Source organism: Spermophilus citellus (assembly GCF_964194105.1).
Source record: "Spermophilus citellus genome assembly, chromosome: 17".
In the NCBI taxonomy this organism is placed as follows: Eukaryota; Metazoa; Chordata; class Mammalia; order Rodentia; family Sciuridae; genus Spermophilus; species Spermophilus citellus.
The window spans coordinates 77511519-77534856 of NC_138199.1; the positions used below are offsets into that span (position 1 = coordinate 77511519).

General features: G+C 54.9%; 2 protein-coding genes and 1 long non-coding RNA gene across 5 annotated transcripts; 1 reads left to right on the top strand and 2 right to left on the bottom strand.

The window, feature by feature from the left end:
- Positions 1-200: 200 nt before the first annotated feature.
- Positions 201-536, bottom strand: LOC308636920 (non-histone chromosomal protein HMG-17-like; the record flags this gene model as incomplete). The annotated part of the gene is made up of 1 exon (XM_081272785.1): positions 201-536. Exon 1 carries the CDS (start codon positions 471-473, stop codon positions 201-203), a length of 273 nt encoding a protein of 90 aa, XP_081128911.1. The 5' UTR covers positions 474-536.
- A 14681-nt stretch (positions 537-15217) lies between these two features.
- Positions 15218-18045, bottom strand: ACTG1 (actin gamma 1). Of its 3 annotated transcripts, XM_081272768.1 has the most exons (6): positions 17887-18045; positions 17443-17571; positions 17127-17366; positions 16428-16866; positions 16163-16344; positions 15218-16056 (listed from the first exon to the last, which is right to left on the bottom strand). In XM_081272768.1, the coding sequence occupies exons 2-6, from the start codon at positions 17563-17565 to the stop codon at positions 15913-15915; spliced, it is 1128 nt and encodes a 375-aa protein (XP_081128894.1). In that variant the 5' UTR covers positions 17566-17571; positions 17887-18045; the 3' UTR covers positions 15218-15912. The 3 variants fall into 3 exon arrangements, with proteins under 3 accessions (XP_081128894.1, XP_081128895.1, XP_081128896.1); XM_081272769.1 differs by lacking the exons at positions 17443-17571; positions 17887-18045 and adding an exon at positions 16998-17039 and having other exon boundaries at positions 17127-17224; XM_081272770.1 differs by lacking the exons at positions 17127-17366; positions 17443-17571; positions 17887-18045 and adding an exon at positions 16991-17013.
- Positions 18046-18154: 109 nt separating this feature from the next.
- On the top strand, positions 18155-20828 carry LOC308636901. The gene is made up of 2 exons (XR_014019521.1): positions 18155-18293; positions 19987-20828. It is a non-coding gene; the product is annotated as an uncharacterized lncRNA (long non-coding RNA).
- Positions 20829-23338: the final 2510 nt, after the last annotated feature.

A 23338-nucleotide genomic window follows, 5' to 3' on the forward strand; every position in this document is an offset into this window, starting at 1 on the left:
CAATCCAGCTTTGGAGACATTCTACTAGTGACATATGCTCCTTCCCCCCCAAAACAACAATGAAGTGTTCTGTGTGCTAACAACATAGCTTAAAAAAAACAAATAAAACAAAATTCTGCATTTTTATAAAACTTGATAAAAAATAGTATTTCAAACTGTACAGTCACCAGAAGTCCACAGTTATCAAAAACGCACACACTTCACTTGGCATCTCCAGCACCTTCCGCTTTCTGTGCCTGGTCTGTGTTGGCGTCTCCATTTTCTGCAGGGTTATTCCCATCCTTGCCAGTGTCAGCTTTTCCCTTTTTCCCTTTGGGTACCTTCTCTCCCTTCTTTGCAGGGGCCTTTTTAGGCTTGGGCTCTGGCTTTGGAGGAGCAGGTTTGGCAGACAACCTTGCAGATCTTCTCTGTGGTTCGTCTTTCACCTTGGCTTTATCTCCTTTAGCATCCCCTTCAGCCTTTCTCTTGGGCATGGTGGCGACGGCGGCGGGTCGCAGGCGCTGGACGCCGGGATGCAGCGGCACGCGGCTTTGGTCGGTCCGGGGGTCGTTCTCACCTCTTCTTCTTCACACTGCTCCCCCACGGGTCATTTTAAAACACTGAACCTGTGGCAGGAGTCGTCAAGGAGACAAGTCCTCGGGGTGGGAGTTGTCATGGTAATGGGACTGTCTTCAACAGGACGGCTCCTCTTCCTGTTGTATCTTCCAGGGGCTCCCTTCTGATGCCCTGCGTCTGCCATCTTGGTGCCCTGAACTCCTACCCAGCATTGGCTGATGAAAATCTCGTCCCAGCTCCTTTGCCCACAGCCCTGGATGTGGTCAGCCCAGGATGCTCTCAGGCTAGCATCGCCCTGCCCTTGCACCTCTGTTCCATACCTCAGGGACCCTTCTTGGCCTGACAAGGTGTGGCCATGGCTCATGGAGGTGGCTTAGATCCTGCCCATGTTATGCTCGAATTTGGGACCCCCAAAGACCACCAGAGACCCAAGATCGATGTAAGCAGCAAAGAGGTGTTTATTGCGAGCTAGCTCGGTCCTCCGCACGCACACACAGCAACTGGTGACGCTGAGAGGCCCCGAGCCCAGGGTTTGCAGCAGTTTTATACATTCTTTGGAGAAGGCAGGGAATTCACATACATCCTAGCAAATCATCACACACTGCGGGAAAATCAAATAACAACTCTAATACATGATTAGCACATTCACTGGCGGGAACAAGTTGGGTAGGGGTGATTGGTCAGTACAAAAGGGGTATTCATTTGAACTGATTGGTTTAAACCAAGAGGGGTGTACATGCTGAACTACATGGTTTCCCAAGTTGTTATCAACCACCATAAACTGCTGGGAGGGTTATCTGGCATCCCAGGTATTTCCCTGTCTCATGCTGATTGGTGGCTGCTAGGGGGCTGCTATGGATCCCCACCTAGCCTGACTGAGTCAGGGACACCTGGTGCAGCAGATCTCTCCTGTAGATAAACAACTTAGCAGGGTGGGAATGTGCCTAAGAGTGCTCTGTGGGTTTTTCCAAGGACAAAGGCATGTCCCTTCCTTGGACAGGCTTTGCTCTGAGGTAGAGGCTGGGTTTTCACCCGTTCCTTGTCTACAGTATCAGGACAGGCAAGATCTGAAAACATCACAAAAAGTTCTTTTTGCAGCACATTTGGGCATTTTCAGAAAAAAAATTTTTTAAGAGAAATGTCCACACTGGAAAGACTGAGGCCATCTGAGCCTGCAGGACCTCTCAAGAAGGGTTGGGAAGAGCCTTGTAGGTTCTCTGGGTGTGCCCTTCAATCTGCTGCAAGTAGCTTGAGGCTTCTTAACCACAAAACTGGCGAGTTAGAGACTAAAGCAGACACAAGCAGGCAGACACACAGAAGACCCAACAGCAGCTATCCAGGGCCCAGCCTCCTAGGCTCACCCTTGCCCTCCCTCCCACGCCCCTGGCTCCACCTCCACCACACTGGAGCTCCAACAATGAACCTTGGGGGACCAACCATGCCCAAACCATCCAAAGAAAACCTGGAGGACAGGAGGCCAATGCACAAGGGTGGCAAGTTCAAGGTCAGCCTGAGCGATTTAGCCTCAAAAAAAAATTTGTCTCAAAAATTTTTTTAAAAGTGCTGGGAAAGGGGAGAGGGGAGGGAGGATGAGAGGAAAAAGGGGAGGGAAAAGCTGGGGATCATGAACCAAAATTATGGGGATGGACCCAACTACTATGTATAACCATAAAGCTCTAATAAATTATTTTAATTTAAAAAATAAAAGGGGCTGGGGAACCATGCCTGTAATCCCAGCAACTCAGGAGGCTGAAGCAGGAGAATTAATTTTTTTTTTCGGTACTGGGAATTGAACTCAGGGGAACTCAACCAGTGCCTCACACGCCAACCCTATTTTGTATTTCATTTCGAGACAGAGTATCACTGAATTGCTTAGTGCCTCCCATTATTGAGGCTGGCTTTGAACTCCCAATCCTCCTGTCTCAGCCTCCCGAGCCATTGGGATTACAGGCATGAGCCACCGCACCTGGCAAGAATTGAAAATTTGAAACCAACCTCAGCAACTTAGTAAGACCCTACTTACTTAGCAAGACCTCGTCTCAAAATAAAACCTAAGGCTGGTACAGTGGTGCACACCTGCAATCCTAGCAGCTCAGGATATTGAAATCAGAGGAACTCAAGTTCAAAGCCAGGCTCAGCAATGGCAAGGTGCTAAGCAACTCAGTGAGACCCTGTCTCTAAATAAAATACAAATCAGGGCTGGAGATGAGGTTCAGTAGTTGAGTGCCCCTGTGTGGGGAGCCATTCTGACACGTGATTGGGTGACTCCCGTTAAGGGCCTGAGGCACTCTGGCTGTGTCGGAGTTATCCCGACCCTTTCCTGATGAGAGAGCCCATCCGTGTGGGGGTGTGCGTGACCACTGACCCTGGAGACCCAATCACTGACCCTGACCTTGGAGTGCAGCCCCCCCTCAACCTTCATTGGATGGAATTCTCCCCTGAATCTCTTGTCCCCCCAAATAAAAGGCTACTCCCCGGCATGTTCGCTCTCTCTCTCTCCTGCTAGCCCAGAGTAATCCTCGCTGCCCTGCTGGGCGGCTTGAGGCGGGGACCAGGGAGGCGAGCCGTCTCGGACCTAGCAATATAAAATAAGGTACTGTCTGTGTGTTTTATTTTGATCTCTTCTAACTAACTTAATGCCAGAACCTCATTAATGAAACCACTGCGCAGGCCGCGTGGTAGACCCCTGAGTTCAACCCCCCCCACCAAAAATAAATAAATAAAGGGGAGGGGGTGCTGGGGATATGACTCAGTGGCTAAATGACTCTGGGTTCAATCCCTACTTCAAAACAAACAAAAAGGCTGGGGGTGAAACACAGTAGTAGTGCACTTTCCTAGCCTGTGCAAGGCCCTATTTCAGTCCCCAGTACTGTAGCAGAGGTCCACTTTGCACTTTGAATGTAGCCCTTGCTGCTTTGCCACTGCAACTTTTTTTTTTTTTTTTTTTTTTTTGGTGGAGGGGGGCAGTATCAGGAATTGAACTCTGGGGCACTCAGCCACTGAGCCACATCCCCAGCCCTATTTTGTATTTTATTTAGACACGGTGTCTCACTGAATTGCTTAGCACCTTGCCATTGCTTAGACTGGCCTCAGCCTCTTGAGCCTCTGGGATTACAGGCGTGCACCACTGCACCCAGCCTGCAGTTTATTTTTAAAGTGGACGTCTTTCTTTCTCTTCCTCTCCCCCTGCTCCTCCCTAATCTCAGGAGAAACAGGATTATCTTTCTTCCCCATCCAAGGCAGATTTACCTGTCCTTGAGTACATACCCACTTTAAGAAGAAAATAATCCAGACTTTGGGGATGGTACCAAAAGATCTCAGAAATGACTATCTCCCAAATCAACAAGTGAATTACAGCTCCAACCCAGAACCCGTGGAATGTAGCTTTTGAACCACCTCTTTAACATTTTTTTTTTGGGGGGGGGCAGTGGCAAGGATTGAGCTCAGGGGAACTCGAACACTGAGCCACATTCCCAGCCCTGTTTTGTAGACAGGGTCTGGGTTCCTTAGCCTTCACTGTTGTTGAGGCTGCTTTTGAACTCACAATCCTCCTGCATCAGCCTCCCAAGCAGCTGGGATTGATTACGGCCTGAACCACCTCTTTAAAAAACCCTTGTTCTTGCTGATGGGCAGAATCACAGCTTCTAGGACAGGTGTCCCATTTCTCCTTTGCTAGGGAAAAAAAAAAAAAAAAAATATATATATATATATATATATATACACACACACACACACACACACACACACACACCCCTTCTTTTTTCCTTTTTCTCAAAACTGTCCTCGTTATTGGATTGGATTGGCATCAAGAACTAGGAGCGAGCTTTCGGCAACAGACCAAGAAAAAGAAAATAATAAGCTGGATGAGATGTAGCACACATCCAGCAGGAGCTGGCTATAACACCAGGACTGGGGGAAAGAGGAAATCCCGGGGCTACACCCCTTTTCTTTGCAATGGACAGCTGGGAAGTCCTGAACTGGGGGTCAGAGCTCCACCTCCTCCCCACCCCTGCCCCGCCCAGGTTCTGCAGGTTCTCATCTCCTTCACCCTCCAGAGGCCTCCCGGGGACGGCTGCAGGTGTGGTTCCTTCTGCGCAGAGAACTCTTGGCCCTCCTGAGTATCCTCCGGGCGCTTCCCGCACCCTGGAGCCGGCCCGCCCCGCAGTGGGCAGAGGGCGCCACCCAGGTCTGCAGCGCGGGAGGCCAGCTCTGGGGGCAAGCTCTGTACACAGGTTAACTCGGGGGTCCCCAAAGCTGCCAGCGAGGCAGACGTGCCAGTACGCGGGAAGAGGAACGGCGGCTGGGGGGTGATGGCACAGCTAGCGCAGGGCAGCGCCGGGACATCCTGCAGCGGGTCTGGGTCCGCTCCCAGCGCGGCTCGCTACTTCCTGGAACACCAGCACCAGATGGCCGGGGCGGCCCGGGAACAGCCGCACCCCGCGCCCCACTGGGCGGCCGAGCCTCAGCCGGAGCGAGCTTGCCCGGCACCAGCGCCGGCCGGCGGGACCGGTGCCGCCTCCTCCCGCGTGATTGGTGCAGCCGAGCCGGGCCTGCCCAATCAGAACGCGCTTCTCTCCGATCGCGGATCCGCGCGGAGCTCTGGGCTTTTGTTCCTCCGGAGCAGCTCGGCGCGTCGGTGGGGTCGGGAGGTGCTGCAGTGACTTCACCACGGCGAGGGCCCGCGTGAGCAAAGCTGGTGCCTGCGATGGGCGGAGCCGAGAAACTGGAGCCCCGGGCTGGGATGTGCCTGAGGTCCGGGTTCCATGCCCAGCACCAGAACAGAACAATGCGGAGTCCTGAGCAAACTGTGCCTGCACCTTCCGGTGGTTGGAGGCCAGCAACGCAAGCCCTGCTTCTGAATCCAAACGGGCGAATATGACGGCCCACCCGGCAGCTGAGCCGCGCTCAGCAGATCAGACGTTTCCATTGAGACTTTGAATCTCCAGACAGTGACAGGAAAGATTTCAAAATTTAGTTGTACTGAGAGATTTGGGCCCTAGCAGAGAGGATGAAGAGCAAGGAGGACCCCTGACTGGAGTGTCCTTGGCACAGGGTACCTACTTCCTTGGGCTCCTGCCCACCTTCTGAGGAGAGATCTGAGTCTCCAGTGGCTTAAGTGGGCCACCTGATCTTGTCCCCAAATCCATCTCTTCTCCCTTGGTTATTCGGGCCTGGGTCAGCAGGAAGCACCGTGCATTTATCCCAGCTTGCCCAGGAGCGTCCAGGTGGGAGGCAGCACCAGCTTGAACGCAGGCTCACCCAGATGACAGGGGATTCAGCTCACGGTCTTATTTTTCTCATTTAGCCAACAATCTAAAGGTGGGTTGTCCCCACTGGGGCACAGACCCTACAGTCTTTCTGCAGCAATGTCCCCAGCAGGTGGAGCTTTTGTCCTCATGATTCGAAAGGTGCTGCAGGAACTCCACACACCTCCATAGACATGGAACATGGAAAGGACAGGAGGCCCTCGTCTCTTGGGTCTAGCAAGAAGTTCATCACCAGAGGTTGCTCTGCAACCTTGGGCCAGAACCATGATCCAAAATAAGCCTCTTCTCTTTATAACTTAAAGAGTTTTCTTTATAACTTAAAAAAGGGCCGGGGGGGGGGGGTGAGGAAGGGACTCATTGAGTCACACTGTTCCCCCTTTGGGGAAGGATACCCCCAAGAGGCCCCTGCAGTGGATCCCCACAGGGCTCCTTGGCCAGAGCAGCTGCCCACCCATGCTGTGAGGGGTGCTGAGCCAGCGAGACCCCAGCTGTCAGGGCTGGCACTGACCTACCTTGCTCCCGTTACCTAGGGCTTGGCAGCCCCAACAGAGTGGAGTCCACAGGCTAGAAAGAGATGGGGTGGAATACCAGGTGGGTGACAGGCTGCCCACCATGGGTGGCAAGACAAGATGCTGGGGGCCTCACTGGACACCCAGGGGAGGGAGCTCTGGGTCAAGGTTGTGTATTCCATGGTCCTGCCAAAAAGCTGGACAGACGAGACCTGCCTTGCTGCTGCCACTGGCTCAGCCACCTCATCTAGGGCAGGGGTGCCACTGGCCCAGGACTCCAGACATACACTGTACCTGCTGCCACCCTGCTGCCATGCCTGCCCTCAGCCCTGCCACGGCCCATTGCCAGAGCCAGAGCTTGGTGTTCTCTCCTGCTTGGTGTGTTGGAATCATGTGCTTTCAAGTCAAGGTTGGGGATGGGTGCTCCTGTCTGGGGAAGCCTGGGCCAGGACCCAGGTCCCAAGGGACGCAGGGAAAGTGTCTTGCATTCTTTTTTTTTTTTTTTTTTTTTCAGTGCTGGTGCTGGGGATCGAGCCAGGGGTGCTGTATACTGAGCTTCACCCCCAGCCCTTTTTATTTTTTATGTTGAGACAGGTTCTCTCTAAGTTGCCCAGGCTGGCCTCAAACATGTAACCCTTCTGCTTCAGCCATCTGAGTGGCTGGGATCACAGGGCATGCCACCACACCTGGCGTGTTTCTCGGGTTTACACTAGGAGACGGGTTTAGCCTCGTGAGCTAGGAATGGTCTTTCAGTGAGGAGAATTCCTCATGCCCGCTCGAAGCACTCACTGGCCCAACTTCTGGGGGGATATGGCAACATGTATATGAACAGCCAGGAAATGACCATAGCCCATTGCCCAGGAACTTTGTTTTAGGTCCTCTCTCCTGAGGATGGTGGAGGGAGTGGGGACCTGACGCCTGTCATCATGGCGAGGTGGTCGAAGCACAAAGGTGTGACAGCAATGGATGTGGGTAGGTGAACCTGGGCCAGCATCCTACAGAGAACATTCAACAAGTCAGGGAAACGTTGGAGAGGACGGGAGGGACTTGTGGCTCTCTTGGCAAAACCTTATGAGGTATTAGTTACAGAAAACAGATTGGTTGGACAATCAGCCTGGCGAGAAATTAGCCAGCCTAAGTGTATGGAAGGTCCCAATGTCACGTAGCCATGAAGGAGAGTATATGTTTACAGATATGTTATATCATACACAAGCTGCCTATGAATCGGAATCTATGTTCATGAATTTAAAATATGTAGCTCAGTGGTAGAGCACTTGCCTGGCATGTGTGAGGCGCTGGGTTTGATTCTCAGCACCATGTATAAATAAATAAAAATAAAGTCCTATCATAACTAAAAAATAAAATTAAAAAATTTTTAAAATAAAATGAAATATGAACACAATGAAGAGAGAGGAATGATATCAAGGAAGCCAAATGAAACTTTTATTTTATTTATTTTTTTTTAAAGAGAGTGAGAGAGCGAATTTTAATATTTATTTTTTAGTTCTCGGCGGACACAACATCTTTGTTGGTATGTGGTGCTGAGGATTGAACCCGGGCCGCACGCATGCCAGGCGAGCGCGCTACCGCTTGAGCCACATCCCCAGCCCCCCAAATGAAACTTTTAAAACTAACAAATCTGAAATTAGAAATTAACTCTATGTACTTAACCGTTGATTAGATAAGCAAACCAAAGATCAGCAAACTTGAAACACAGTAACAGAAAGTATCCAAACTGAACCACAGGAAGAAGCCACTGTGAAGACTGCCAGGACCAGGGGACCGTAGCGCCGTCCAACACGCCTGATGCCAGGACAGAAGACAGAGAGGCGACTGAAGACAACTACTGTTGAGAAACCATAAACCCACAGATTCAAACATTTGACAAAGCCCAAGAAGGATAAAGACAGATAAGACCACATGACCTGACATCTGAAAGCTTTGAAAACCAGTCATAAAACGCTTAAGAACCGGGGCAGGGGTCTTGGTCAGCCGTAGAGCGCTTGCCTAGCACGCAGGAGGCCCTGGGTTCGATCCTCAGAACCATATAAAAATAAATAAAATAAAGGTATTGTGGCCAACTATAACTAAAAAGTAAATATTTTAAAAAGTGAAGCCTAAGAACCAGGCACGGTGGCACACTCCTGTGACCCCAGCCTCCTGGGAGGCGGAGGCAGGAGTATTGCCAGCGTAAGGCCAGCCTCAGCAAGGAGACCCCGGCTCAGAATAGAAACAGAGAGGCCAGCGGCTGCAGCTCACTGAGGGAGCAACCCTTGGGCTGGATCCTCAGAACTGAAGAAAGGAAAAATGAAGGAGGAGGAGAATGACAGAGCGCTGGGGTTCAGGAAAGTGTCCCCAGAGGCCATTTGTGGAAGGCTTGTTCCGCAGCCTGAGTGGACACTGAGCGGAGCCCAGCTGAGCCGGAAGCCTCCCAGTCACGTGGGGCATGCTGTTGAAGGGGACCTTGGGGCCTGGGCCCTCCTCATGCTCTCCCTGCTCCTGGCTGCCTCCAGCTGAGCGCTTGCTCCAGCACAGGCTCCCTCCCACCCCCCGGGGCACTGTGCTGCCACAGCAGAGCAGAGGGGCCGCTGGCCAGGGGCTGAGACCTTCCAGCTGTGAGCCAACCCAAGCCCTCCTCTTTACCGTCTGTGCTAGCCGCCATTATATTAGGTGCACCAGAAAACTAACTCAGCAAGAAGCCTGGAGCAGCTAGGAGGAAAAGGTCTTCTTACCCTCTACGGAACACCACAGGCCTTGCTGCGGCAAGCTGGGGAGGCTGGGTGGGCCAGGGACTGCCATGCTCGCTCACTGTCTGGAGGGTCGGTCTGGTTAGGATGTCGGTCCTTCACGTCCACTGTAGGCTTACTGTATTCTAATCAAAATCCCAGGAAGCTCTCGTTTATAGGAAATGACAGGCTGATTCTAAAATTTACATGAAATGCAGAGGACTTAGAACAGCTGACATGATTCTTTATTTTGAGACCTGGTCTTGTCAAGTCACCCAGGCTGGCCTTGAACTCAGGATCCTCCTGCCTTGGTCTCCTGAGTAGCAGGGGTGACAGGTGTGCACCACTGCACCTGGTTTATGAAATTATATTAAGAAGAACAAAGTTGGAAGATGTACACTACCTTATTTCAGGATCTGATGTAAAGCCCATGTGCTATCAGCCTCGGATAAAGACACAGATGGGCGGGAAAGAACAGGCCCACAGATGCAGTCCTTAGGTCTCTTCTGGAAGGGGGCAGAGCCCACCGTCCACCAGGAGCTACACCACAGGCCTGACTGGCTGACAGGGATAAGGAAACCTTTTCAGCAGACGGTGCTGGGACAAAGGGACTTCTGCATTAGGCAAATGACACCTTCCTGACCCAGAATTTTACCTCACACTCATTAACTTTAACCGAGGGGCTGGGGACAGAGATCAGTTGGTAGAGCACTTGTCTCGCATGTACAAGGCCCTGGGTTCAATACTCAGTACCTCCAAAAAAAAAAAAAAAACAAACACAAAACTTTAACCAAATCATACATCTAAATGAAAAGTTACAGCTATAAAACCTCTGAGAAAACATCGGAGGACATTGTGAAGGTCTTATTATAGGACACAAAAAGTACAAATGATAAAAGGCAATTGAGCCAGGGTGTGGGTCACACCCTTGTGGTCCACACTCTGTAGGCTGAGGCGGGAGGGTTGCTTGAGCTCAGGAGTCTGAGGACAGCCTGGGCAGCACAGTGAGACCTCATTTTAAAAAGAAAAAGTCGGGGCTGGGGATGTGGCTCAGGCGGTAGCGCGCTCGCCTGGCATGCGTGCGGCCCGGGTTCGATCCTCGGCACCACATACCAACAAAGATGTTGTGTCCGTCGAGAACTAAAAAATAAATATTGAAAAATTCTCTCTCTCTCTCTCTCTCTCTCTCTCTCTCTCTCTCTCTCTCTCTCTCTCTCTCTCTCCCACTCTCTTTAAAAAAAAAAAAAGTCATTACACTTCAACAAGTTTTAACTTTGCATGTTTGCAGCAGCCTCAGGAACTTACTGAGACCTTGTCTCAAAATAAAGTGTAAAAGGCTGGGGGTGTAGCTTATTCACACTAAAGGTCCTATGGGTGGCCATCTTCGAGCCGGACACCCTGCAGAGCTGGTGGGGCAGTCAGTCCAGCCCGGTCAGCAGACCTGAAGGCAGGAGTCCTCCCCTCCTCCAGGTTCTCATCCCATCTGGCCCTCAAGGATTGAATGACGCCACCCCATTAGGGAAATCCATCTCTTCCAGAAACACCCAGAGATAATGTGCTTCGAGCTATCTGGGCAGCTCTTAGCCCAGTCAAGTGGACAGATTAAAACACACATCACAACGGGCGAGAGACTAGAACAAACATTTCACAATTAGAAGATCCAGACTGTGCCAACCCTCACATGAAAAGGTACAACTGGGCTGGGCCGGGGCTCAGTGGCAGAACACTTGCCTCCCATGTGTGAGGCACCCGGTTCAACCCCCAGCACCACCTACAAATAAATAAATTAAATAAAGGTATTGTGTCCATCTGCAACTGAAAAAAATAGTTAAAAACAAAAGGGAAATGGGCTCGGGCATCTCACTGGCAGAGTGCTTGTCCCCAGCAGAGGTGGAGGAGAAATTCAGACACACCCCTAGATGTGCTCAGTGAAACGGGTCCTGTGGGGGCCACACTGAGTGACCACGCCTTCCAGATGCATCAGGATCTGAAAGATCACTGCAGTCTGGCGTGGTGGTGCCATTAGTGCCGTGACTGGGGACTCGGTCTTCTCCCCCACTCGGACAGCAAGGCCAGTTGTCTGAGTAGGCACACCTGGGGTAGAGCCACACTCACATGTGCTTTCGTAATCCTCCTACCCCTTGCCCTGTTTGGGATAGAATGTTCCATGGAAACGCCCTTTGTGTGTCCCCTGCTCTTGCTCTGCCCTTGGGTGTGGCCTTCCTAGCTGTCAGTCAACCTGCTGACACATACATCAGGAAGCTAGACTCAGCACCCCCAAACCTGACCCCCTGCCTCATTTGAATGGCTTCTCCCCAATAAAAGGGGTCAGCACATTCTCCTCTGTCTCTCCACAGACCCCTAAGGTCAGAGGAGCCGTCACAGGGCCCAAAGGAAGAGGTCTCTCTGTCTCTGTGTGGTGATTCTGTGCACCCAGTTCACCTGGAGTGTTTCAGTCGCGGAATGTGACAGAGTCCACTGACTCAAAGAGCAAACCCTGCATAGTCCACAGGACCCTGCCTAGAGCAGAGGAAGCCAGAGACCGGAAGGACAGCGGGTGCCAGGGAGTGGGGGAGAGCTTGTGTTTAAGGGCACAGGCTTTGGGTCTTGCGTGAGGAAGGGTTCCAAGGTTGGTTGCAGGACCAGAGGAGAGTACTTAATAGCACTTGGAGCACACTCTATGGTGGTTGAGGTGGAAGATTCTAGATTATGTGCATTTTGCCACAGATTTTTTTAAACATTTTTTCATTGTAGGTGGACACAATATCTTTATTAATTATTTTATTTTTTTATGTGGTGTTGAGGATCAAACCCAGGAGGATCGAACATCATGCCTCACACATGTTAGGCAAGCGCTCTACCTCTGAGCCACAATCCCCAGCCCCAGATTTTTTTATTTTTTAAATTGTTGATAGACCTTTATTTAATTAATTTATTTATTTATATGTAGTGCTGAGAATCGAACCCAGTGCCTCACACAGACCAGGTAAATGTGCTACTGCTGAGCCCCAGCCCCAGCCCCTTTGCCACAGATTTTAAAGAACTTGCCCACGTCAATGCCAATAGCGCTCAGGGATGCGGAGCACCAGGAACGCTGGCGCACTGCTGGTGGGAATGAAATGGTAGGCCACTTTGGAAGACAATCCGGCAATTTCTTACAACGATAGACATATCCTACCGTCCAACCCAGGAATTATACACATAGATATTTTACCCAAGTGATTTGAAAACTTATGTTCACACAAAAACCTCCATCACCAAGTTCATTCATAATCAATGAAAACTAAGGAAACAAGACATTGTTCCATAGGCAAGTGAGCTGGCGGGGGGCCCTCCATTCCCAGCGGCACGGCACCTACGCAGAGCCCCAGGGACTGGGAACGCACTCGCCAAGGGAAGCCAGCCAGCTGGAAACACTACCCAGTGTGCGATTCCGTTGGTGTGACATTCTAGAAACGCAAAGCCAGAGACAGGGTAGAGATTGGGGACTGCTTGGGATGGAGTCTCTGTGGGAGGCCCCCAGCAGGGAGCTGGGCAGACCTGATCAATGGGCCACTGCAGGCTCCTCTGTCTACAAGCAGGGAGAGGCCAGCTCTGTCCTTCTGCTGTGGACCATACTCCAAGCCCTCTTTGCAGAGGTGTTCTGACAGATGGAGGAGGATGGGAGAGAGGCCGAGCTGCCACGTGCAGTCCTCCATGAAACGCGCCAGTGGCTGCTGACCCAGCCCTGCCTGGGCACTGGGCCCCAGGCTTCTCCTTCTTGTTCTTTCTCTTCAGGGTACAGGGAATTGAACCCAGGGAATCTCAACCAATGAGCTACCTCCCCAGCACCCCCTTTTTAAATTTTATTTTATTTCTTTTTTAAAATACTTTTTATTGTTGTTTATTTTTTCTGTGGTGATGGAGATTGAACTCAAGGCCCCATTCATGCAAGGCAGGTGCTTTACCACTGAGCTCTCTCCCCAGCCTCTTTTTATCTTTTTAAACATTTTTAGTTGTAGATGGACACACACCTTTATTTATTTATGTATTTTTAGGCAACCCAGGGCCTCCTATGTGCGAGGCAAATGTTCCACCCCTGAGCTACAACCCCAGCCCTTTATTTTGTCTTGAAAGCCTGGCTTGCTAAATTGCCCAGGCTGGCCTTGAACTTGCAATCCTCCTGCCTCAGGCTCCAGAGTTGCTGGCATTATAGGATGTGCCACTGTGCCTGACTACCCAGTCATATTCTTGTTAAAAATAATTAAACCCGGGCTGGGGCTGGGGCTCAGTGGCAGAGCACTTGCCTTGCACTCATGAGGCCTGGGTTTGATCCTCAGCACCACATAAAAATAAACAAACAAAATAAAGATCTACAACTAAACAATTTAAAAATAATAATATGTTAAACCTGAATCAGGCTGATCACTGAAGACATTGAAAGCCAGAACTGGTTGTAAGTTTAGAAAGAATATCAAGTATTAAGAAAGTTGAACTGCACCTCAAGGGTGCCATCAGCAAGGTCCAGAGTGGAGGAACTCTCTAGAATAAAGACCTGCCCTCTGGCAGGTGCAGTGGTACCTTCCTGTAATCCCAGCTGCTGGGAAGGCGGAGGCAGGAGGTTCATGAGTTCAAAGCCAGCCTTGGCAACTTAGGGAGGCCCTAAGCAACTCAGCAAGGCCCTGTCCCTAATTAGGATATATTAAAAGGGCTGGGGTTGTGGCTCCGTGGTTAAGTACCCCAGGTTCAATCACTGATATCAAAAAAAAAGTGAGGGGACTGGGGAGCATCTCAGTGTAGAGGGCTTGCCTGGCATGTGCAAGGACCTGGCTTCCATCCTCAATACAAGACAACCCCCCCCAAAAAAAGAATCATTATATGTGATATCTGTAAGGTGGAGCGGGCACCATGGTCTTCGAATGCTGCCATGGGGTGTGACAGCTGGCTGCGATGCGGGGGCATCCACCTCTTGGCACTAGTCCTGGCAGAACTGCCGAGGTTGCATCTGAAATCTGGACGGAGGGGGTCAGTCTTTGGCTATGCAGAGCCAGGCTGGGAGTCTCTCTGTCCCTTTGGGGCACACAGGTCCCTCTCTGACTCTGACTGATACAGCTCTTTCAAAGCAAAACTTAACGCCTTGATGTGGCCATCTCCCCATCACCTAGGAACACATGTTGAGCCACCCTGGTGCCAGGAGAGGGGAGTGACACTGGGCCCAGGTCTCTCTTGGCCTGGGTGGCTGCCATACACCCCCAAATGCCAGGCAGGCTTTGGCCATACCATAAAGGCAAATTAAGGGTCAACCGTGATGGTCTAATCTGAAGCTGGTGTGACCTGGCCTCAAGAGTCAGGAGACCCATGAGGTCCACCTGCACTGGAGCAGGGGACAGGATCTGCCAAGGCCAAGCGGCATTTACAACCTGGAACCAGAGGTTCCTGGAGTGGGATGGAACCAGGTCAGGGAGCTCCCAGCAGGTCCAGCACCCACTGGACTTTCCTACTTGACCCCTCCCGCCTCATCCCACTCCTAGGGCTCCCCAGGAGCAGGCCTTTTTGTGCTTGGGAAACGTCCCCAGATGTGCACGTCCTGTGATATGGTTTTACTGTGGTAAAAAAATACATGACATAGAAGTCGCCATCCCGACTATTTACATGTCCACTCACCACCTCTAACTGCAATCAAGTTTTTTTTTTTTTTCCTGGTGCTAGGGATTGAACTCAGGGGGTACATGGCTACCCTAAACCCCAACCCCAGGTTGGCAGCTCTGCCCTAGAAGCACATTTTGCTGCTCTTACCTGGGCTTCAACTGGGATCAGACTCCTTCAAGGCCCAATTTGCAGGCCAGTCAGAGCCATCCCTCTTGGACAACCAGCACATCCAGCAGTGACCCCATGATGGCTGCTTGGCCAGCCAGAAGCAACCTCCACCCTGTTTCAGCCCCACCACCTGGGGACCGAGGACCCTGAGCCCTCAGAAGGCACCACTCCTTGCTGCTCAGGTACCTCTTGGTGGCAAGCAGTCTCTATGGTTAGGGAGTTCCACTCCAGAGCAGAGGCTCCATCTCTGGCTTGAGGGAGGTTCCACTCCAGAGCAGAGGCTCCATCTCTGGCTTGGGCCCAGCCCAGCCCACCCTCCCAGGCCGCTGTCCACCTGCCCCACACATGCGCACAGGAGCAGACCTTCAGTGTACTGTAGCACTTTATTTTTCCTTACTCAATTAAGTGTTGCTGGGGCCTAATGTTCTCACATAACAGTAGAAAACCAAAAGTTTTGTCATCTGGTAAAGAATTGAGTACAAAAAACCTTACATAAATTAAAGTGAATAAATTTACAGATGTAAATGCAAACCATTTCCAACTCAAGGCAAGTAATAACCAACGGTGGTCAGGCGGGAGGACATTGGTAAGAACGGAAACTGGGTCCTAAGGCTCGGACTTTCCCACCCTGTTAGAAGTGACAGCTGGCCCAGGAACTCTTGCCAGCCCGAGCAACCCTGGAAGTCTGTCAGCCGACACATGTACCCTGCACAGATCACTGCTGTGGTCTCAGATTCCCTAAGCCACGGACTTCTCCTTTATGCACGCTCTCACCTCAGGTACCAGGTGACCGAGCCACATGGACTAAAGGCTTAAATCAAAGATATGCACAGGGCATTAAACATATACCAAGGGAACAGTTAACTTGAATACAAGGTCAAAATCAGCAACGAGTTCTATGTTCCAGTGCTGACATCAGATACAAGCTTCAAGGACAATTTCTTTTCAAAGGCTTATTCCAGTTTCATGAGGCTAGCATGAGGTGTATACATTTGCCAGAGCAAATTTATACTTCAGATTCAGCTCATGCAGCAGGTGCCTGGCACCTGCTCAGTCCATCTAGAAGCATTTGCGGTGGACAATGGAGGGGCCCGACTCGTCGTACTCCTGCTTGCTGATCCACATCTGCTGGAAGGTGGACAGTGAGGCCAGGATGGAGCCACCGATCCACACAGAGTACTTGCGCTCAGGGGGCGCGATAATCTGTGGAGGGAAAGGACCACAGTGAGCACCCTGGATGTCACACCAGAGCAGCTACCCTTTCCACAAGAGCCCAGCCCTCACCCCGCCAGGCCAGGTGAACGCCCACCTTGATCTTCATGGTGCTGGGGGCCAGGGCTGTGATCTCCTTCTGCATCCTGTCAGCGATGCCTGGGTACATGGTGGTGCCGCCCGACAGCACGGTGTTGGCATAGAGGTCTTTGCGGATGTCGACATCACACTTCATGATGGAGTTGAAGGTGGTCTCGTGGATGCCGGAAGATTCCATACCTAGGGAACAAAGCTCTCCCTTAGCAGCCTTAAGACTTCCGGGTGGCAAGGCCCTGAACTCTGTGCCCCATCCAGATACCTACCCAGGAAAGAGGGCTGGAAGAGTGCCTCTGGACACCGGAACCGCTCGTTGCCGATGGTGATCACCTGCCCATCGGGCAGCTCGTAGCTCTTCTCCAGGGAGGAGGAGGATGCAGCAGTGGCCATCTCCTGCTCGAAGTCCAGGGCAACGTAGCACAGCTTCTCCTTGATGTCCCGCACGATCTCCCGCTCGGCCGTGGTGGTGAAGCTGTAGCCGCGCTCTGTCAGGATCTTCATGAGGTAGTCTGTCAGGTCCCGGCCAGCCAGGTCCAGACGCAGGATGGCGTGGGGAAGGGCGTAGCCCTCGTAGATGGGCACTGTGTGGGTGACCCCGTCACCAGAGTCCATGACAATGCCAGTGGTGCGCCCAGAGGCGTACAGGGACAGCACAGCCTGGATGGCCACATACATGGCCGGTGTGTTGAAGGTCTCGAACATGATCTGGGGGGACAAGGAGCAGCTCAGTCAGAGGCAGGAACCCAAGGCCACCCCTGCCCACACACGACATGCCGCATGCCACAAATGTGATGTGTGGAAAAAGAACAGAACGCAGGCAGAAACACACAAGAAACCTGGAGGCCTCAGGGAGGAAATGCCAGGAGAGGAACAGAAGCCTGGAACAGCAAAGAGACACTTGACCGTCAGGAAATGAGGATCAACGGAAAATGACTGAACAGGGCGCCGGCCGGGCTCTGCCCTACCTGAGTCATCTTCTCTCTGTTGGCCTTGGGGTTCAGGGGGGCCTCCGTCAGCAGCACCGGGTGCTCCTCGGGGGCCACGCGCAGCTCATTATAGAAGGTATGGTGCCAGATCTTCTCCATGTCGTCCCAGTTGGTGACGATGCCGTGCTCGATGGGGTACTTCAGGGTCAGGATGCCACGCTTGCTCTGGGCCTCGTCACCCACGTACGAGTCCTTCTGGCCCATGCCCACCATCACGCCCTGCAAGGGAGGGCGTCAGGCTTCCGTCCTGCCGCGCACAGGGTGCACAAGGGAGGACCCCGGGGCCTCGACTCACCTGGTGGCGGGGGCGCCCCACGATGGAGGGGAACACGGCCCGGGGGGCGTCGTCGCCGGCAAAGCCAGCTTTGCACATGCCGGACCCATTGTCAATGACGAGCGCGGCGATTTCCTCTTCCATGGCGATCTGCTCAGAGATGTGACTCATTCAGGGGACCCTCGCGCTCAGGAACGGCCCCTCCCCAAAGGAGGACAGTCGGCCTTCCGCCCCAGACTCGCAGGGCGGGAGCCGGGAAGCAGCAACCGTTCACAACCGGCGGCGGCGCGGAGGGTCCGCACTGCGCCGCCCCGCCCCGCCCGCGGGCGTCGGCCTGGCCCGCGCCTTTGTTCCCGCGGGCTGAGCCACCGGGGCTCCCGGGCGGCGAGCAGGCTCTCGGAGGAGCGGGAGCGGGGTCGGGGTCGGGGCGCGGGGACGCGGGGCGCGGGGACGCGGGCCGCTTACCGGCGGAGGACGGACGGCGGAGCAGCGAGAGAACGCGGAGCGCGGGCCGGCGGCAGCGAGTGAGACCCAGCGCGGCCTCCCCCGCCGGTACTTAAGCGAGCGCGGGGCGCGCGCGGCCCCAGAACATGTCCATATATGGCGATCTTTCCGAAAGCCGGGCGCCCATTGGCCCGCCCGCCTGGGACACGTGGGGCCCCGGCCCGGCCCGCGCCGCCGCCGCCAACCGCCCCGCCCGCGCCGCCCCCGCGCGCCCGCGACCCTGCGCGGGCCGGGCGGGCCTCCGGGGGTCGCGGGGAGGGCGCGGCGCGGAGGACCGGCAGGCCCCGCCCCGGGACTGCCGCACCGCGGGGAGGGCCGGCTGCGCACCGAAACTGCCGGGTCCCGGGCGGGCCGCGCCCCGAGCTGGGGTGAGTCCCTGCGGCTCCGGGCCCGCGGGGGCCCTTGAGCCCCTGACGCCCCCGCGAGCTTCCCCCGCTGGGTCCGCGGAGGGCCTGGGTCGCGAAGGCCGTCGCCCTTGGGGGGTAGTGGGTGGGCGTCCCCAGGCCCGCGGAGCCGGCGCCCGTCGTGGTCGCTGGGAGGGGCCGCCCGTCCCGGCGCAGCACGAGCACAGCGGCCCTCCGCTGGAGGAGGGGGCGCCCAGGCCGCAGGTCCCGCGGGCCCGAGACGCGGACGCCGCCCAGGATTGGGGTCTCGCCACCCCTCTTCCTCGTAGGAGGTGGTGTGGCGGGCGCTTTGTTTCGTTTTGGTCACCTGTGGACATTCCAGGGAAATGAGGCGAGGAAGGAACCCTGACTTTCTAACTGTCGGCCTCCCTCGGTTCCTAGGCAAGACTTGAGGTCGGAACCGGAGTGGGCTTGGGCACAGAGTGTATCGACCCTAGGAACCCAGGTCGGGGAACCTGTCACCTTTGGCAGCGCCCTGGCCGCACCTGCCGGCGTGTGCCCTTGGTTATCCCGGGAGGGGGAGCGGGCCCTGTGGTTTCTGCGGGCTTATTCGTAAGCTTCTGGAATGGTTTCGGGTAGAATTAACCAGCCTGGCGGCAGGGGAGAGCGCTGGGGGAGGAGCCGGCAGTGGCGCGGGGGACTAGCTCAAGGTCACGGGGCGCTCGGCCGGACCCGGACAGGTAGGGGGCGGGGTCGGGCTCCCCAGGAAGGTTCCACACTCGCTGTCTCTGGGCCACTTCGGCCCTGCAAGGTCGACTCGTGCCCCCCCCCCCCCGCGCGCCCGGGTCCCAGCAGTAGCGCGGCTCACCGCTGGCCGGAAGACCCTCGCGGACGGCCACCATGCCTAGCAGGGAGGCTGCTGAGTGTGCGAACCCTCAGATTTTCCAGGGGCACCCGCAAGACTACAAAGTGTGCCCCACCCACGGGAGGACGCGGGGTGGACTTCCAGAAAACCCACTCTGACTGGGGTTGCCGGGCAGAGCCGCGCGCCCGCTGACCCGCGCTGAGACCTTTCACTGACGGGGACCTAATATGCAGTGTCACACCAGAACCATGGGGAGGTAGGAGGTAGCCCCAAGTTCGGCCGGGGAGCACCTGCGTGGCCTCGGACCCCCGCCTCCTGCCGGACACCTTTGCGCATGTGCTGGCGCGGCTCCAGGCGACCTCTGCCCCGCCACGCCCGCGCTCTGCCCACCTGCGGGCGGCGAGGGGTCGGGCACTGGCAGTTCCCAGCGGGGCCGCCTGCCCCTCCCTTCCTCTCTCCCGGGCGCGCCCCGCTGCGGAGCCCAGGTGTGGCCCAGGTGTGCGGGCGGGCGGGAGGGGGGAGGTGGAGGCTCGCCGCGCGGCCATATTTGGCAAAGTCGGCCCGTGCCCCGCCCGTCGCCTGGAGGTCCGCGGCCACCCTGAGTCACCGGGCGGACGTAACGGACGGGGCACCCGACTGCTCCTCGCCTTATTTAGTCAAGCAGGCCGCCCATTGGCCCGCAGGACAAAGGGCGTCGGCGGGGAAGCCCGAGAGTGGGTGGACAGCCCCCAGCCCACCCAGCCCTGCGCGTGCCCGCGACCCTCAGCGGTCGCGGGAGGGTCTGCAAGCTGAGGGCCCGCACCTAGCCAGGGAGGGAGGTGCCGTGTGTGCACTGATTTTTTTGTTTTGTAGCTGGGCAGAGACCTCGCCCAAGTTCACGCGGCCCGATCTGGACTGTGCTCTGGAAGAGGTGGTGCCGGAATCCCCTACCCCTACTGGAGCTGGACCGTCTGGGGATGGGACCTTGTAGATGTGGCAGTCCCTGGCTTCAGTGAGCTGGGAGGCCCCGGGCAGCAATTCCACTTCTGCCAGAAGTGGGTGTGTCTTCCCATTGTGGGGAGGAAGATGGGCTCAGAGAAATGTTGTGATTTATTTTTGTAGTTCAGTGCTGATTTTAGTGGCTTTCTATTGTGACCTTGCAGTAACTCATTTCATATTTCACCCATGTGGTGGATGAGAAAGCAGTGGCCTGGGAGGTGGCCTCTCCTTACCCCAGGGAGTGTGGCAAAGGTAGGACAGCCCAGGCAGGGCCTGCTGCGTCTGGGTCCTTCCTTTGTGTTCCTCTGCACCGGCTCAGCTCCTCATCTCCCCGCCTCAGCCTTCAGGGATTCTCCCTGGACTCCAGGCCACCTCCGCCCTACCCTGTGCCCAGCACTCACCCCGTGCTGGCGTCTCTAACCACCTCCCAGTTGGCTGGTTTCTTGTTGGGCAGACAGCAGGGAACTTGGCAATGAGATGCCACCCCCAGCCTTTGCCTCTTGGTGAGTGCCTTTCCTTCTTCCACCCCGTGCAGCGGCTCAATAGGGAAGACACTGGAGGAGCTGGGAGACCAAGTGAAGCCTGGCGTTTAAGAGTAAGTCCGTTGTTAACTCCCAGTTGGGGCAGTCACACCAACATCAGGGGACACTCACTCTGCCTTTGCAACTCTCCTGTAAATCTTCAGTTTTTCCTCAATAAAATAAGTTTTTAAAAACCCAGGAAGTTGGCCTTTATCTGCTCTTGACTGACTTCCAGTTCTTGCAGGCCTTTGCAGCAGACCAAAAGCAACACCATGCTCCTGTTTCCTAAAGCCTTTCCAGGGTCCTCTCACAGCGCTAATAGGGACCAGGGCAGTTCCTGGAGTGGGCTCTGCCTGTTTGGAACAGTGATCCCAAGGGCTGCCCTGGTGGACAAGGCCATGGTCACTCACTTCTGCCCCCTGGGTCCTGCAGGGGCTCCATTCTCCTGCCAGGACTGCCCAGACTGAAGCCCAGAGGGTCCTGCCGCTGGAGGTCTCTGCATTCTGGAGGCTGAGAGTTGAGTGGATGTTGTGTGTCTATCTGTCCAGGGCCAGGAGGCATGGGCTGGGCCTCTGTTCCAGCCACCTGTGGAGGCTCTGAGACTGTGCTTAACAGGCTCTTGGCTCAAAGAAGTGAGCCAGACAGGGCACGTCACCTCATTGGAGGTCAGAGGTTATGGAGGGCTCTGTGGGCACCCCACATGAAGTCTGAGGGCTTCGACATCTGAGTCCAGGCCTTGGAGGACAGAATGCCCATTGGAGTTTATCCAAGGGTCCCATCTCCACACTGATGCCACAGGATCCAAGAAGGCCCTAGAAGAACCCTGGGCTGGGAGTCAGGACACCTCAGCTCCGTGAGCGCGTGTGGCCCATCAGGGGCTTGAGACAGGGGGTCTTCCTGCATGGTAAAAGGTCTGCACAGAGGCCATCAGGTGACCCCGAGAACCTTCCCCAAGCCTCCAGCCTTGCTGTCCCCAGGCTCTCTGTTTTCAGTGATGAGTTGGCACTTAGCACCTCCACGTCAGACCTGAGCCTGGAACAGAGCCAGCTCCTCAGGCTGCTTTCAGGGTCACACCTCCAGGGTCAGCTGCTGCCCCCAAAGAGGATGGTTCACTCCTGGGCCTTGTTTCTCTGTTGGCCTCACAGAGCGCCTCAGTTGCCCTAAAATTGTTCACTCCTCACTTAGTTGCTGCGTGCACTTGGTAAGTAGGTACTACCCAGAATGATTGGGAGGAAGTCACCTTGTCCCCTTCCCAGCCCTCGCCCCCAGAGGCAAGCACTATCCATACGTGATATCTCCACCTCTGCTGGGACCATAACTGCGGGCCACAACAGGAGGCCCAGCCTCCAACGGCTGAACCCCACATTCTCCACTTTCAGCACATGATTCATGACAGAAGCCAGCACGAGTGTGCGCACACGCACACACACTCACACTCACCTTTTTTTTTTTTTTTTTTAAAGAGAGAGTGAGAGAGGAGAGAGAGAGAGAGAGAGAGAATTTTTAATATTTATTTTTTAGTTCTCGGCAGACACAACATCTTAGTTTGTATGTGGTGCTGAGGATCGAACCCGGGCCGCACGCATGCCAGGCGAGCGCGCTACCGCTTGAGCCACCTCCCCAGCCCACACTCACCCTCTTGCCCCGCTTCTCGACTTGCCTTTTCTGTCTGTACCTGTTCCTCCCACAGCAGGCTGGGCCCTGCCACCTACCCCTGTTTCTCCACAATCAATCTCCCTGTGGGGACTCAGAACCCAGCTCCTCCCTGGCCAGTCACTGCCTCCACACACCACTGTACCCTGCTCACTGCCCTCTGGCCCCTAAGCCCTTCCCATTGGCTCCCTCCTCCCTACAGGCCCTGTACCATCCCGTGGTGCTTCTGTGTCCCACTCCTTCCCGCAGTACTTCTTGGGGGCACAGCAGCCCTGTCCTTGGTGAAACTGGGGTCTGTACCCAAAACAGTGCCAATATGTGGGTGAGAAGCCCAGGTGGAGGCTGATGAAGAGGAAGTCAGGCAGAGGGGCTGGGGAGACAAGGGAGTGGGGGGGCGGGTTCAGCAAAACCCCTTCCTGACCCCTGGCTGCACAGGGAGGGTGTGGTTCTTGGGCTGGGCTGGAAGAGGAGTCCCAGGCTTGACTCTTCCCAGGGACCCTCTTCCTGGCCCGCAGGGGTTGTTCTGCTCAGCCAGTCACACAGGCAGGCTGGATTGCAGGGGACATGGGTGGAGGGATACAGGAGGCTCACGGTTGACCTTTCTGACATCCTACTCTGACATGGGCTACATGGAGCTCTCCCAAGGAGACAGCAAAGCTAGACTAGGCACCCCACACCTGCTAGGATGCCTAGCACCAGGCTGAGCAAGGCAAGGAAGGGTGCTGCTCTGAATGCCCTGTAGCCACTGGCCACCAGCCCAAGGGTTGCCGCTGATGGGCACAGTGTTGGGAGGTGGGGGCCAGGCTGAGGTCACTCGGAGCACACTGGCCTGGGCTGCCCCTTCCCCTGTCCCAGCACAGATCTCACCCGCTTGGAAACCTCAAGGGATGTGGCCAGGCGGGCCCTGCGGGCAGGGGTGGACAGTATTGCTCTCAGCCCCAGAGGGTCTGGTCTGCATGATGCAGATAGAGGCCTGGGTGAGCCCTCCATCTGCCTGTAGCCGAGGCTGCACTCGGTAACTTATACCGGGACTATGCGGGGTTTGCGGGGCA